Consider the following 16,791-nt stretch of genomic DNA (forward strand, 5'->3'; position numbering starts at 1 on the left):
GCAATACACAAATTACAGGCTAAAATTTGAAAATTCCTGGTGAGCAGAAGTTCTAATACTTTCAAACATTTTGGTTTGACTTTGCCTGGATTTTTTTTCTTTTACTTTTATATAGCTGTATGTTAAAAAATTGCAAGTAATGTAGCATAATAAAATTAATATTGTAGTGTAATAAGAATATTTAAGAGAATCCAGTCGCTAGAATTGAAATAATGTAATTTTTAAAACTTAGTCAAATTATTTTTTTTTGTCTGTTTAATAAACCTGTTTGTTGCACGGCATGGTTTATTTCAGAAATGGTTTCTTTTAGACCAGACACTCTTTTCTGATGGAAAATTGTTTCCAAATAGTTCTACTTTCAAATCAAAAAGTAGTCCTGAGTAATTGTGTATTTTATTATGTACAACTAGTTTAACTAGTTATTCTTTATAATAATTCTTTATCATTCTGCTTGCATTGACAGATTAGCTGAAGCTAAATGCCTTGGAGAAAAATTAAATGCAGTGAGAAATAAAATAAGTGAGTACATTTTAGCTTCATTTTAACTTTTAGTTGATGAAATCACAGCATTCAGAGGATATGGGAAGAGATTCTAATTTCTAAAAGAAACGGGTCAATGCATTACTAAGATTTCCAATAAGGTAAATTGTTAGCTGATGATAGCAGTAATAATTTTATGTACCAGTTGTGATTATTTCACATACCGTAACATGAAAAACAGCTCCCTTCTTTACTTGACAGAATGTCTGAAGTTTAGCAAAAGGAGAAGTTAAGGTATTAACTGGATTTTCTGAATTTTATTTTGGGATAAAAGAATCCAAAAACATCATTTCAAATTGTGATATCTGTGGATTAAGGATTGTATTTATGTATAAATTTATATAGGTTCTGATAAAAGAAGATTTCATTGTTGAATTACCCCTCTGCACTTCCTTTGTACAGATTAAGTAGAGCAATTCTGAGGAGTGCTTCAGCTTGGTGAGGCTTTTAGACATTTTTTTTTGCTTTAGGACCCCAACAGCATATCCTTGGCTTCTAGTTTCAGATTGTTCAACGCCAAAAATCACCTATAGATACATTCAACCTCAAGCTAGGTCTTATCTGATCCTCCTAGCAACCTTTGATATGTTCTTAGTTGATTTCTGAGTTCTGTTGATTCCAAGCCTGTAGCTTCTTTCCTAAAAATTGTCTACCCAAGCTCTCTGTCAGATGTGAGACACAGTTTTGTCCTCTATCCCTGAAGTCCTTGGAGATCAGGTCCATGTCCTCCTGTAGGCACACATTCAGGTGAACCAAGTCCCTTCAAGCTTCCAGATACAGGCTGTGAGGGAATAGATTTAAAAGTAATCTGGCATCCAGGTCCAGTGGTGTAGACCTTTGCTCTCAGTTTCTATCTCCTTCCTCTTTGGTGGCACCAGCACAGACAGACAATGAAGTCATTATCATCACTTCTTGTCTTATAACAGCAATTGACTTCTGGGAAAGGACAAAAATGTCATGGCACTCCTGACAAGTGCTCTGCACTTTCACCATAGCCATGATTATATTCTCTGTGGTCATGTATAGTAGCTACTGCCAGATTCCCCTCCCAATCACCTTCGGGTACACCACAAGTCCCTCAGAGATATTACGCAGTGTATTTAAAGTTATGTCAGCTATGAGGAAAGCCTCAGCTGTGTTGGCACTGTGTTTTCAAACCACAGCACAAAGGATGTTTGGAAGGGATCCAGAACCAGAAACATCAGGTGCTGAGCCCTGCTGCAGCAGTGTTCTGAACACTGGGTTACTTCTATAAGACATGACGCTTGAATCAACCTGCCTTCTCTCAGTAGGCTCATTTGTCTCCTCCATAAATGTCAGTACAGAACTTCTGTGTGGATATTCACAGATTGGCCCATGCAAGTAGGATTTCAATATCCACCTTGCAACTATGGGTCTCTCCTGTGTCCATATAAGCTCACTTAAATCCTGCCAAGTAGGCTTTTTCCCATGGTAAACTTGAAAATGCAGGTTAAACCTACTGTGGAGGACAATGCATGTTCCTCTCCAAGTAACAGGAAGCATCTCCAAGGTGAATAATGCTTGCAGCTTTTGGGCAGTGGTGTGCATAGGTGTGAACATGAGCCATCACATCAGGATACAACCTCTTTTTCCTCTGCTGCCATCTTGAAGTCCACATTGTCCTGATTTACTTCTATCATCTCCTAGATTTACTCATCCATAATAAGCCCAAGAGATTTCTTGGCCTGAATGAGGTAGAGCCAAGTCAGCACCGACTGTCAAACTTCTTTCTCTTGACGAAGTCGAAATCCATTTTGGAGCAGGCATAAGTGAACACCAGCAATAAGAAGCCACACACAAGCATATCTTTCTCAGTGCCTGGGGCTGCGACTGTGCTGCTTGAAGACAGGAGCCTAGCAGCCACCTTACACACACCTTGTATCTCTTGCAGATATCTTAGGGGGAGAACAAATGTTTGGAGGTTGTGGGAAACAGTACAAGAAGCGATGGGACACATGCCAGCCCTGAGGGTACCACTTGTAGTGTCATGTTGGGACAAAACTTGTGTGGCCTGTAAGTGCCTTGAGGTTTGCAGGAGTCTACTGTGGCAGCTCTCAGAAATAATGTTACAAAGCAATGTAAATGTAGCCTCTCAAGACACTGTTTCCATGGATCCTAGCAAAATCTAAAAGATCTTGGTTTGGACTGAATCGCTGTGGGTTTTTCCCCAGTAAGTTAGGCAAAACTTCTGATAGCTATAGTGCAGTAGAGTATGGATTTTGCTGCAATTAAAAGCATCTGGTTTAAAATTTGGTTTTTGTTAAGTTCTTCAGTGTTAGAAGTGAAACAGTGAAGTATATTTGGGGAATACGAACAATACAAAAATCTGAGTGCGTATTCATGTGTATATGTAACCTAAAAAACCAAACTGATCTCTTGAACAAAGCAAGAAGCTGTAAAACAAATCAGTAGTATTGCACTGAACTTTGCAATGCTCATATGCCTCCTATAGGACATTGTAATAGCTTGTAGTCCACATGAATATTGAAAAGCTCCTTTAAGAATCAAACTAGAAATGTCTCCATAGTTCTAAGAAAAATTACAGAAAATTACACATTTTTGTTTTGTTTTGGTATATAAAGTACAGTTACAAGTAAAGTGTTTTCAAATTGAAAATTAATTTCATTACCCTACATTTTTTTTGTAGTAAAATGGAAAAATAGTCTTTTCATTTAGCTCATACTGTAATCCTACTGTATATGCAAGAGATTCCATCCATGTTGTATCCTTTTATAGTTATCCATATGCTGATCTGTGCAAATTATGCAGATGTACACTACTTTGAGGATGGTTTTTAAGCACTGATGTCTGAGGCTTGAGGGTGATCATATTGTACAGTCCTTCCTTCAGTTCTTTCTGTGTAACTTCATGCAGCATGTGAAAATTAGCACTCTGGTTAGTATAAATACTATATTTTATTCATCTGTCCTTTTCTCCTAACCAGTCTTCTTTTGATCATAGCTGTTAACAAATGTACCTACTGGCACCTCCCTAACAATTATTAACATTTGCATCCAGTATGACACTTTCTGGCTTATTCAGCTTAGCCAATGCAATTACGCTCGTTTATATAGTTTAGCAGCCTGAAACAATTTTTCAGTTAAGTCTGTCTCATCATAGCATACATACTCAGAAGACCATTAAAGATGCTAAGTAAGGTTACTAACCTGCCAAATTTTTACTGAAAATGTGGTAGGAGAAATAAGAGTCATCTGCGGCCTGCAACTAGATCTTTAATTTACTTTTATTGTTGTTTCGGTTTCCTTAAGCATTCCTGGCTGCCTTGTTGCGCACAATCAAGAACAGATTCCATCAATATCAGTTTCTGTTATTTCTAAGCTACACTTAATAGTATACAACTATGCACCACAGAGGCCATAGAGCCCATTTCATGCAGTCTGATTATATTTTGAGACAGTGACAGCAGTTGGCTGTAACTTTTATGTCATAAATACGCTTTCATTCTGACTTTGGAAATATTAGTGTTTTGCAGTAAAAAGTACACAAAATACTCCAACCACTTCTCAATTATGCTAGCATTTCAAAAACATTAGGAAGTTAGGGCTGGAAAAAGAAATTTGCAATAAGATTTTCATGGTAGGCTTTTACTGGCATTATTGCTTGCATAAAAAGATTAAGGAAAACGATGTCTAGATGTAAGCTGGAGTTTAAGTGTAGAGTGACTATAGTATCAGAAATGAGACATTGTGGCTAGTACGCTTCTTTGCTACTATACCACATATTCCTGGATTCTATCTCCTTTTACATTTAATAGCACTGCAGAGAATGCAGAGATTTTTAATTTTTATAGAAAAAACTATGTGGGTCTTAGATTTCTCATAATATTTACTTTTCACAATGACCTCCTAGAAATAAGAAGGTGAATTTTATTGTAGGATTAAAATTGTCTTTTTCTGATACTTAAAAAAAAGGCGGGGGGGAGGAGAAAAAGAGGGAAGTGTTTCTAAGCCAGGTCATTTTAGTGATCCTGTTTACTGCATTTTCACACAAATCTCTGTATAGGCACAAATACAGGAGCAGAGGGCTTTGGTTCAAGCATTGACAGGCACTTCTTTTTGAAAGTTGATAGACGGCATAAATACACCATCAAAAGACAAAGAAACGAAGTATGAATTTTGAACATGTAGATATGTCTGGATTGGTTTGAGTAAACTATTCAGAATTGTTTACATATGACTAGAGAACGTACCCAAGGACTAGACTTTAAAAGACAAACACAGAAAACCAACATGAGTAAAACTGGAAAGAAATAACTGAGAGGTCAGAGAACTAATGAGAACTCTGTAATCAGCGTAGGAGAACTGGAAAGTAGGCCAGCACTGACACACCAGTAAATTTTTGCCTTTTTAGTCCAACATTAAGAACTTTAAAAATGTGTATTTCACTGGCTAAAAAAAAAAAAAAAAGGTTTATTTTCTTGTGAAAAAACATGCTGTGCCACTGCAAGTGTTTTTGTGTTGTATCATTTCCAAACAGTTAGGGTCTCTAACAAGAACTATAGATCCTTTTGGTATTACTGAAAAAGACTTAGTGAAGAAAACTTGATGCTGAAGCCAAGGATTTGATTTCAAAATAGTGAAGGTATAGAATTTCTTCTTGCAAAAAACTGATTGTGCCTAGCACATTACGATGGGTCAGCCTTGGCTGGCTGCTAGGCACATAACCAGCTGCTCTCTCACTCCCCTTCCTTAGCAGAAAAGGTGGAGAAAGGAAGAAGAAAAACCTTGTGGGTCAAGATAAAGAGGGGGAGATCACTTACCAATTACCACCACAGGCAAAACAGATTCAAGTTGGAGAAAATTAATGATGTAGTTTATTGCCAATTAAAATAGAGCTGGATGGTGAGAAACAAAGACAAAACCTCTGAAGTCAAAACTTCTTACCAGCGTTAGCAGGAGTTTTATTTCTAGGACGCTGTTGTAAACAAGGTGGGTTTACACCATTACCAAGAACATTCTGTGTGAAAGGATTCTGACAGTAAGGAGAAGTCTACATCTGAACAAACTGCAAAGCATTAAATAATATCAAAAAGGCCCAACTGCTACTACATTGGTAACAGAAAATGAGAGTTGGGGGAATTAAAAATACTGTTTTCAGTGTAAATTAAACTGATATATTCATTCAGCATTTAGTGACTAAAAAAGTTGCCTATATACAAGGATGTGCTACATGTTAGATGCATCTAAGGTTAGGGAAGATTTCCAATTCGTTCCTATGAATGTCTGTCTATTTTGGGGTATTTATACCACTATTAGATTTAGTTTTTTCCTAAAGGGAAAAAAAGCATACTAAATGGTATTTAATGCCCAAAGGGAAGCAGCTGTTGTTTCTAGTCTGTCCAGAAATCAGCTAACATTATGATTGAAGCTGGGAGAGGAAGGGCAAACTTATGTGGGAGTAATAACTGTGTGAGGGAACAGGCACTCTCGGAATGAAAAAGGGTAGGTGGGTGGATTATGTGCACATGATGCTGATGATGCAGCTATACCCGCAGGAATGCTGAGATGTTGCACTGCACAGCCTCATTTCAAGCTTTGATTTTAGTGCACAAGATCATAGGATACCAAAGCCAATTATAATCTTTAGTGAGGGAATGTCCTAGTATTACAAAGCAAGATTATTGAATAGTCTTTGTTTAATTTGCTTGTAAATTATTCAAATAATTGACCTTATGTATCACAGTTAATGAAGTGCTGCACTGAAATGGTGAGGACTGGAGGAGAGTGAGGACAAGACATAGCAGTGCTCAAGGATAATATTGATTCTGATTCACTGCCTTGTACCTTGCACTGTTATTTCTGTGAATGCAAAGTGAGATATAAAACCTAATCAGAAACTAAGTAATGTAAAACCTGAATTTATAATCACCTTGTTCTCTATGTACAAGATTCTATGTATGTTTACATAAAAAAATGTTTTGTTATGATCACTCTGCCTCCCCATGAAGATAAGCCAAGTAGACCTACTTTTAAACTCCAAAGTAAGAATATTTTGTGCAAGGTTTTTCCTTATACCTGCACAACTTTATGAAGGGAACTGATAGCAACCTTTTTGCATAGATAAGAAACGAAATAAGATGAAGTGATGTTTTTCAGGCAGAGGTGGTCTGAGAGCACTCTGTCAGCTATGTTGTATATCTACATTGTTTTAGCTTCACGTGCATGCAATAAATTACTTTGAAAAAGGAGAATCAGTTAAGAACTAGAATCCCGAGGATAATATTAGGAATGTTATGCATATTTTAGGCCATGATTATATGGACTGAAAGAATTGAGGGAAGTCACGCATGAGCAAAAAGCATTTTTTAAACTTTGGCTGAAGAAGTATATGTACTTAGGAAGGATGGAATTTTTCTGTTGAAGAAAATTTCCATGCTTTACATGGAACCTAAATGAAATGAAAATGCTGTGATGATTTGCTATATGAAAAGAAAATTCATCAAAATCAACATGTTGCTTTCTTAAAGCTCAGTACTATTGGTAATATTATCTATTGATTTTACATTAATATAAATGTTCTGCGTCAGAGACATTAGCTTACTGGACATTGTTTCAGCCATGAATGAAGTGAGGCTATAAAAAGGAGAAATTACTGTGCTTTGAAATGCATTCCATTCTTCAGTGTAATATTCTGAGATACTTATTATTTTATGGAAATAAACATTAAGACTTCATAGCTGCTGATTAGTATAATTCACTGTTCTAGTTTAATTCCAGAAAATATCAAGTACTTATGCAGACTTATAGCTGATATACATGCTCAGTGAATTTTACTGGAAATGAGCAGTGCAGAAGAAAAATGGAAAGCTTAGGTTTAAAAAGGGATTGAGGAACTCCAAGAAAAAAGGTTACATTCCACAAGCAAATCTGGTTCAAATGAGATGCAAACAACTCATAAATAAATAAATTCAGTATGCAGATTTAATGAACAGCTAACTCAATAATATCATTCCACAACGTTTCATTCTTCAGGTAGCTTAGTATGAATTGCTGTTCTCAGCAGAGACCTTTAAAGTCCATGGAACTTGAAATCTTGAAATCCTCACTCAGAAAAAACTCTAGCTGAGGCTAGTTTGAGTTCTACTTGTGTAAGGATTGAAAAGAAAGTTTTGAAAAGATTTCCACATTTGGCTTTATTGTTTTAGTTGATAAAGGGCAACAAGCATTAGATATAGTATAATTGTTTTAAACAGACAAATAATATCACTTATACTGTGAAATATATTGCAATGTAGTCCACCTTTGAGGTCTCCAAACCTGCCTCCTTGAACTGCATTCACAATGTCACCAAACTTCATACCACTGAGGCTGCTCAGCCTTCTGATGTTGAGAGCAATCCATTGTTGTGCGCTCAGCCAGTCACTTAAGGACTGTCCTCTATTTAAAAGGTGGTTACCTTTAAATGTTTTTTCATTCCTGGTCTTCAGGAATGATACAACAGGTATGACACGTGGTCTTTCAAGTGGTTTTTCTTATTTTAAAAGTGTTTCACCCTATGGAATGCTGTATACTGCCCTTAAACATCACACTGAGTTCTGTGTCACAAGAGACATAACTTGCAAGAACAGCAAGAGAATTCGCTATTTGCTGTTTATCTTGTTCCTTGATCAGAGTCCGTTCTTGATGTGGAAAGCTCCCTGAGAACCAAGTATTAACATATCCCTCAATGCTTGACATTAAAAAACTAAGGGTCCAAGATTTCCTTCCTTCACAGACAGAAATTTGAGCAGCGTGGTGAATCTAACATGCTCAGGACGTGCTGAGTATGTGCGACTCAGCACTCACGCAGCACGTGCTGTGCAACCCATCCAGCAAATTCTGTAGGTGTCAAACGTACTGTGTGGGCCCAGATGACTTCTACAAAGACTGCTCAGTGTCACTCTGCATGCATTCTGCATGTAAAATGATTTATGTGTCCAGGATTTCTCGCTGCCTGGCAGCTGCTACCCCAGCTGGACTGCTCCATACCTGAGAAATTCCAGATGAACAGCCAAATCAGCGATCTAGAACAAGCTGAAACAGTAGTTTACCATGAGAAGTAGGAGATTTTGCAAGTACACATCAGTGTAGACTGGAAGCTCTCTAAAAAAAAAAAGAGATTGCCTGCCTGCTGTGTCACCACTTCTATTCCAGCGCTGGGATATATATAAAAATAAAGCCTTGATACACTTAGTCTCCACTGATTTCTTCTCTCCTGGGAAGCTGTCTGCATGTTGCAGATGTCCTCTGCCACTTAACAGAGAGCCAGTCTTGGTCTCAGGACACAGCAGTTGTGTCAGAAAAAGGAACACAAGTAATATTTCTACCATATTTAATCTTGGGTGTGTAACTGTGCTGTTTACTCCTGAGGGATGTCACTTATGACTAACATAACAAAGCACATGAGCTCTGTAAAATCTGCAGCTGTCTCTGAGAAAAACAGAAGAGAAAACAGGCCATGGGGACAAACAGTCCCCCAGATGTAATTTCCCAGCTGGGATGTTATTCAATGTGGCCCAGTGCCTAGAAGCCCCAGCCTGTTTCTGATCTCCAGGTCAGTTTCAAAGCAGTTTTGTAAGAAATGAGGCATGTTTATGTGTCCACCAAAAATAGCAGTAGCTGTTAAAGCTGAAGCCATTCAGCATGGCTGACACAGTCTTCAGATTCTTTCTCCTTAATTTCTTGGCCCAATTGTTTTGCAACCTAATGCTTAAAAAACATAGTTCCTGTGTGTGTTTGTTTTGGATAAATATCTAATCATCATGCCATTATGACTGCAGTTTTGGAATCTATTTTTTAAATGTTACATTTTGATTTTTGGAAGCATGGAATTGAAACCACAGAAAAACAGCTGAGTTTCTGTAGATTTTATTTTCTTAACCACCTTGTCACCGTCTGCAGTTTGTTCTCTGTTAGAAATGTGATTTACTTTGCTTTGCAGAATGCTGCATCTTATTTTTCTGTTTGGTTACAACTCCTTCCATTTTAACTTATTTCCTTCTTTCCATGATGAAATACAACTTACTTTCACCCTGATTCTGTTCAGGTTCTTTTTCTACTGATGCCCAACTCACTTCAGGCATGATTTCTATGGCTCAGTTTAGTCGGGCATCTGTAGTGCATAATGTAAAAATGCTGCAATCTCTCACAATGTCTTTCATAAGGTCTCTCTCAAGGTGCTGTAATGCAGAATAGATGTCATGCATTTCATACAGGCCTGGCAAATAGCTACAAAATGGTAACTGGTTGCTACCATCTTGGGGCAGACTCAGCACTGTGATGAAAGTTTCCACAAACTATTTTCTTGTTCTAGGAGCAGCCAGTTGGCTCATAATATAAAGAAGAGCGTGACAGGAATATATTTTTCTTTCTTGCTAGCAGTTCAGTGAAAGTTTCATGTTAATAATTTTTTTTGTTTCTTCGCAGTATTCATAGTGAGTTGAAGTAAACAATTAACTGCCCTTTTTGTAATCAACAAATAGTATTTTTGATTTACATGAGAATTTGTGCTTAGAATCTCAGAAGTCACTGAAATGTGAGCAAGGCTTGTACTGTGTTGGAGTAGTGCAGTTACATTTGCTTAGTGTATTTCTTAACACCCTACGATTAAGCAATGAATAATAAAGTAAGACTTTTAGCTGAATGAGAGTCCCTAGAAAACTGATAGTAAGATGTGCAAACAAGGAGAAAAAACAGACAAGAACATAAACTCTATTATAATAGCCTGTAAAGCATTACTGTGCCTTTCTGAAATCGGGAGAGACAATACATCTTTGCTTTACTTACTGTAGGCAATGTAAACATTATAGGTCTAACTCTTGTCTCACTTCAGAGGTACACCTAGATTGATGGCAGCTGTAATAGGGCTGTCTGTTCTACTACTGCTCTAGCGCAGGGTCATCCTTGGGCAATTGTCAGAGAAGACAGAAGGAAAGATGTCATTGCTATGTCTCTGTCAGTCCTTAGTTGGCACAGGATTTGTCTTGCCTGCTCCATTAGAGCTGAGAGTGACAAGAGAACCAGGGAGCCCTAGCAGCTTTCTGGCAGCCTTTCTCCTTTTTCTGCTCCTCCCCATGAGAAGAGGAAACCATCTTCGGTAATACAAAATCGTCTTTGCAGCAGCACTCAGGAAACTTATTTTGGAAGGTACAAGTCTTCTGGCTTCATGGGGACATGCATATGTTTATGCTAATGCTAAATATTGTCCATTGTTTCAAAGGAGCTTACATATGTTTGTTTTACTTTCAAACAATAGGCAGTGCCCCTGGGTGACAGTGCATAGGATGAATGGGTCCTTAGAATGAGAAAACACAATTTGTCAAATGACTAATTCAGAAAATACCAAACTGAATGAATTCATTTGAACAGCTCTGTTATGCTCCCCTGATGTGCTGTTCTTTAAACAGAGGAAGGAACCTTATTAATGTAACAGTCACCCCAGGCCTAAGATGTTAATGTTTTCTTTGGATCTGTTGTTGGAATCTACATATGTAGGAAACTTTTTCATTTTCTAATTATTACAAATGACGTTCTGTTCTTTAGAAACAGAAGTATTTTCAGGGGAAAAAGTTATGCTCAGGAAGAAAGAAAGTAAACACTTTTTACTTAAGGTTTTCACCAGAATAACTAAAAGCAAATGGACCAAGGTCATTGGATTTAATCAAGCTATGAACTGCCATGACTATAAACTTAGAAAAGTACCTCTCAGTAACAGATTTTCTACTTGTAGGATGTCTACAGAATGAAAACAGGCAGTCACTGCTGGATTGCTACACTACATTTTGCTGTTTTATTAGACTAATAAGATCTTAAGTCAGTCTTTTAAATTTGCTCTTTTAAAGAAAAGATGCGAGACAATAGTTAATGCTATATTATAGGGATTTTTTTTAAATCCTACAGTCTTTTGTACAAAAAATTTTCTTTGATCATGTCTGTCTTTAGTACTGGATGGCCTGAGATTTTGTGAGTGAAGACTCAAACCTTCAAACTCTAGAAAAGTACACCTTAGCTTATTCAGAGTAGCACTGTCGAAGAATGATACCCCTTCATAAGCACAGAAACAGAAAATTGTTTTTCATAGGATCTTGTGGTTCATTTACACATCTGGACAGCATTCATGCAGACTTGCAGTAGAGGCATACGTACTTACATGTACTAAAATACAATAGCTGTTTTTTTTCTAATCAAACTAGTTCCTAAATCATGTAGGACTAGTGATGTCACCACAGCTGGTTGTCAGTGTTGCAGAAGGGGTGCAATCAACAGAGAACAGCTGTATTATGAAGATGTTCTCATGCATTTTAGTTAAGGCTGAGGGAAGGCATCTGTTCAGAGCTGATGACATCATTATGCCAGTTATATAGAATCAGGTTGCGTTTTAAATTGCTGAGGATTCAAGAAGTGGACCTAGGCTTATCCACAACAGTAAGTATTTACTGTATCTTTACAGGAAGCTATTTCAGAGTTTGCTGGGATGATAATACGTAACACTCAAAAAGCCATTTCTCAAAGGCTTGGCATGTGTATTACAAGTAAATGAGCATTAAAAAAATAAATCATACAACCATTCTCACTCTGACCTTGTTACTGTCACCCTGAAACCTTGACATGCCCTCAAAACATGGTAGCATAGCTAAGCAGCTTCCAGCACCATATTTTTTTTTTTTATTTTTAATTATGTGTCATATCTGTCAGATTCCAAACATCAGTCTAAGTACGTCTCATCTGACCAGAAGTCACACAGCAATATAAGCTCAATTCCAGGGCAATTTCTTGAGTAAGAGAGGAAAACTTTAAAAGATGGTGAAACTGAAGTATATAGTGAGGCCTGGAACTCTATACCTAATTTTCTGCTGGGCAGCCCTGGCCAGAAAAAATGTCACAAAATGAAACTAGACATCAAATTGTTGCATAGAAATTACAAAGCCATGAAGGCTTTTTGTAACAGAAAATAACAGTGTCCATCTTATACTTGGACATGTTCACTCTCTGTTCAAAATCATAGAATCATTTAGGTTGGAAAAGACCTTTGAGATCATCGAGTCCAACCATAAACCAAACACTGCCAAGTCCACCACTAAACCATGTCCCTAAGTGCCACGTCCACACATCTTTTAAATATTAACTGAGACCAATGTATTATTACTGGAAAACTTGTTGGGGGTAAAATTCTTTGTCTTTGACTTTGCCTATTTGTACTTTAAGACCCTTTATTTATTTTTTAAGCTTCTTAAATTTGGACATTAAAAAAAAAAGAGAGAGAGGAGCTGTATACAAAGCTCTGTATTTCCTCTGACTTTATTTTCTTTATTCTTTTAGTCATATGAGCATCCAGAGTACTAAATTCACAGATTACGATTCCTTATCCATATGGCTTTGCTTTTCAACCATGCTTTTTGGGCCAACTTAATATTTAATTCATGAACAAATAGATGTGATAAACAACTGAGGAACAGTTTCCAGATGTGTGTCATTTCTGTCTCTTTTTCAGCACGTGAAAAGTAGATACACAGAATATTTGTTAACTTTGGACAACACCTAAAATAACACTCTGGCATCTAAGTTATAGGTATATTATATATAAATAAGGTATATTAAATGAAATTTAGACATCTAAATTCAGGAAAGCTATCTAGGAAAAAAAAAAACACTATTCACTTTAATTCCTGAAATACAACAAACTGCCTTTGCTAGTGCATACGGAAGCAATACTTTATTCACTGAGCTGCCTATCTCCTACCCATTGAGACTCCAGAAATTATGTGTCCTTCTACTGAAGTCTCTTGAAGTGTGCTTGCTGCTAAACATCCATGCTTGGCTAAAACTGCCTGGGCAGCATTGAGTTCAACTTAAAAAAACCCCGCTGGGTAGTAACAGCCAGCCTTGGGACAATAGAATAAAGGTCTGAGCATTTGTTTCTAAATTCAGAAAGCATCCAGGTTCTGAATTCCAGTTTCAAGGAGATGTTGAACGGCAGTCCAGAACCCTTAGTGCTTTCTGTTGGTTATCCTAGATATCTCAGTATTGTGTATGTGGACTGTTAGGAATTTGTGTACACTAGCCACTTCTCGTACTCTGCTTTCTATGGAAAGGAGTCCTGTGCCTTTGAGTGAATGGGAGCTGTGGTGCATGCTAGCATTTCCCTCGTTTAGATGAATGGGACCTTGGGGAACACCTCAACAATTAAAGCCTCTCCAGACAACGACAGTCTGTACTTAGAGGAAGAGAGAGGTCCAGAATGCTGTCATCAGAAAAATAAATTCAGTTTCTGTACAGTTTTGCTGTATAGCCCTATCGAAGCATTTTTTTCTGTACCAGCCAGAAGGTATGAAAGACTATTAGAAAAAAAATAGTGGGATAAAGGGTGCTGTGGAAATGCAGGCCAAACAATGAACAGTTACAGGAATGCCCATCAGTCAGAAAGTGTAAGTAATCATATTGTGAGAAAAAAAAGCGTGATGTAATCTGGCCAGAACTAATGAGAACATATAGGAAATGGGGAGGACACTTAATATGGAGGTTAGAAACAAATGCATAGAAATGGGGACAGTTTAGAGGACTATATATAGAGTAGCTCAAGGAATAATCAGTGTACAGTGTCATCCTATAGCAATGAGTGACAGATACTGTCTCATAAGCTTTCTGTCTGTAAATTTGATCATGCTTGAAGGTATTAAACATGTCGATAAAACTGTGATTGTCTCAGCTGAGTATGGCAAGGAAGGGAACATGCCCCAGTCAGATATTTTAAATAGTGATCTCAAAATGTGCAATATCCTACACTGTAGTAAGATGTATGCATTTGAATCTGTGATATTTAAACTTCAAAGAATAAGACTATGTTGGGAAAATTGTGTATTTCCAAGTGTGTTTGTTCATGTGCTGAGTTTAGGCTGTGGTTTGCAGCTATGGATTTGGTGTGGAAGTCAGTATTGTGCTTCCAGTTCTGAACCTGTCATCTTCCCTGGGGTCTCTGACAAGTTCTACTAAATACTACCTTGCTCCCAGTGGTCTGCCCCATCTCTTTACTGGCAGTTACTGTCTCCAATCCTTTCTTGCCAGCACAGCTGGCAAAAAGCGTTTACTAGTATTTCAGACGTTCCAGTTGACTCAATGATAGGGTCACAGCTCAAATTGCCAGTATGCTTGTGCTGAGATGCCAAACTGTGCTGGAGTAGCCAGTACAGAGGCAGACATTTGCTTCTACCCGCTCTGCTATGGGGGCAGTAACCTTTGACAGCAAACCTTGGGAAGGAGGGAAGGGAGAGGGAAAAGGAGAAAGGAGAGCCGATCTTAAACTGCTGCAGATGTTTCTTCAGTGAACAAAAGGCAGAGATCTGCTGCAGCAGGTTATACGTTACAGTACGTTACCTCAAGCATTGTCATTAATGTATTTTTAATGCTGATTTTTAATGCTGATTTCATACCTTGAAAAATGCATATGCTATAGTCAGGAGGCTCTGAGTGCTGCGATAGTGGTTTTTCTTTCCTGATGCCTCCAAGGGCACAGCTGGGTGATAGCTGGGTCCAACTGCACGTGTAGGGGCACTGCATTACAAACAACCCTGCATGTTTCCTGTTGTGGTTTAACCTTGGCTGGCAACTAAGCCCCACGCAGCTGCTTGCTCACTCCTCCTTAGTGGGATGGGGGAGAGAATATGAAGGGTAAAAGTGAGAAAACTCATGGGTTGAGATAAAGACAGTTTAACAGGTAAAGCAAAAGCTGCATGAGCAAGCAAAGCAAAACAAGGAATTCATTCACTACTTCCCATCGGCAGGCAGGTGTTCAGCCATCCCCAGGACAGCAGGGCTCTGTCACGCGTAACGGTTACTTGGGAAGACATATACCATCGCTCTGAACGCCCCTCATTTCTTCTTCCTCCCCCCAGCTTTTTTTGCTATGCATGACATTATATGGTATGGAATATCCCTTTGGTCAGTTGGGGTCAGCTGTCGCAGCTGTGTCCCCTCCCAACTTCTTGTGCACCCCCAGCCTACTCTCTGGTGGGGTGGTGTGAGAAGCAGACAAAAAAGATAGATCTAACACTTAGTCCATATAGTATTATTAGGGACCCAAAATGCCCTGGAGGGTGAGTTCTAGGAACTGGAGGTTTCCTGGATGCAAAAAAGGATGTTCTGCTAGGTATTTTATGTAACACCAAAAATTATTTAAATTTGGAGAAAGAAAGAGATACAGAATCCTAGTTGAGGTGTGAAGGCTTCAGGATCTCCTGGATGGAATGACTTCTTAAGCTAAACACAGGCTTGGAAAATATAAAGTAATAGCAAAGTATTAAAAAATAACAAGAGGTGAGAGGTTACTGATGAAGGCTCCAGCCTGTCAATTATTAAGTCAGAAGAGACACTACATCAAGTTAAAGGTCTATCCACACCAATAACAACAAATATTCTCACAGGGAGGGAGTTAAGGTTGTATATGTACTCTTAGCTTGTCCAGTATTTTTATTCTTTAAATTAGCAGTCTTTGAAACCTTATAATAGTAGTATATGGAAGGTCTGATAAAATATGAGAAGCTTTAAAACCTGTAATGTGGACTCAAACAAAACCAAAACACTTTTTTAAATCAATATTTTTTTACTTGTAACATACTCATTTTTGTATTGCCCTGAAGCATATGCAGTGTTGTCAAAGCACTCATTGTCTGTAATAAATTGGAAAATAATTTCAGTTCAGTCTGCAAGAACACAAAGACAAGAAGTTAAAGGACAGCCATACTATTCGAGTTGCAGATTCTGTCATATTTAGTCAGCATATAGGATGCTTTCCTCTGCTTTACATCAGTCTTAGAGTTCTCTGTTCCATTTTGTCTTCTGCATTTTCCTCCTTGCTTTTGTCTCCTGTCACAAAGCTGATGTTCCATATTACCAGTTCATCTCTTTTCCATACCTCAGGATGGTACATGTTTCCAGAAACACAAGCCAAAACCAACAGATTTATCACAGCCTTAATGACAGCTGGCTGCATGCTGAGTGAATTCTTAAATTCCCCAAAACTACTTTTTTGCCAAAACACGTGGAGTTGCAGCATTCAACATTTTATTGGGACTGTTATCTCCAAATGAAGAATGACTCCACTGGAAAAAATTATTTGGTATCAGCTGCAGACCTATTTTTAGCTTCTTGTTTGGTGAAACTTCAGAAAACATAATTAGCCATATGTTGAGAGACGATTGCCAAGTCTTAAACTCGATTTTTGCAAACCACATTTAAG

General features: G+C 37.9%; 1 protein-coding gene and 1 pseudogene across 1 annotated transcript in view; one reads left to right on the top strand and one right to left on the bottom strand.

The window, feature by feature from the left end:
* Window positions 1–16,791, top strand: part of KIF6 (kinesin family member 6) — a 165,257-nt gene that overhangs the window by 113,620 nt on the left and 34,846 nt on the right. Inside the window, exon 15 of the mRNA XM_068400006.1 lies at window positions 464–519. Coding sequence (XP_068256107.1) covers window positions 464–519 — 56 coding nt within the window. The remainder of the gene's footprint in view (window positions 1–463; window positions 520–16,791) is intronic.
* On the bottom strand, window positions 1,391–16,482 carry LOC137665371 (adenylosuccinate lyase pseudogene; annotated as a pseudogene).

The sequence above is a fragment of the Nyctibius grandis genome, chromosome 1 (genome assembly GCF_013368605.1).
Source record: "Nyctibius grandis isolate bNycGra1 chromosome 1, bNycGra1.pri, whole genome shotgun sequence".
In the NCBI taxonomy this organism is placed as follows: domain Eukaryota; kingdom Metazoa; phylum Chordata; class Aves; order Nyctibiiformes; family Nyctibiidae; genus Nyctibius; species Nyctibius grandis.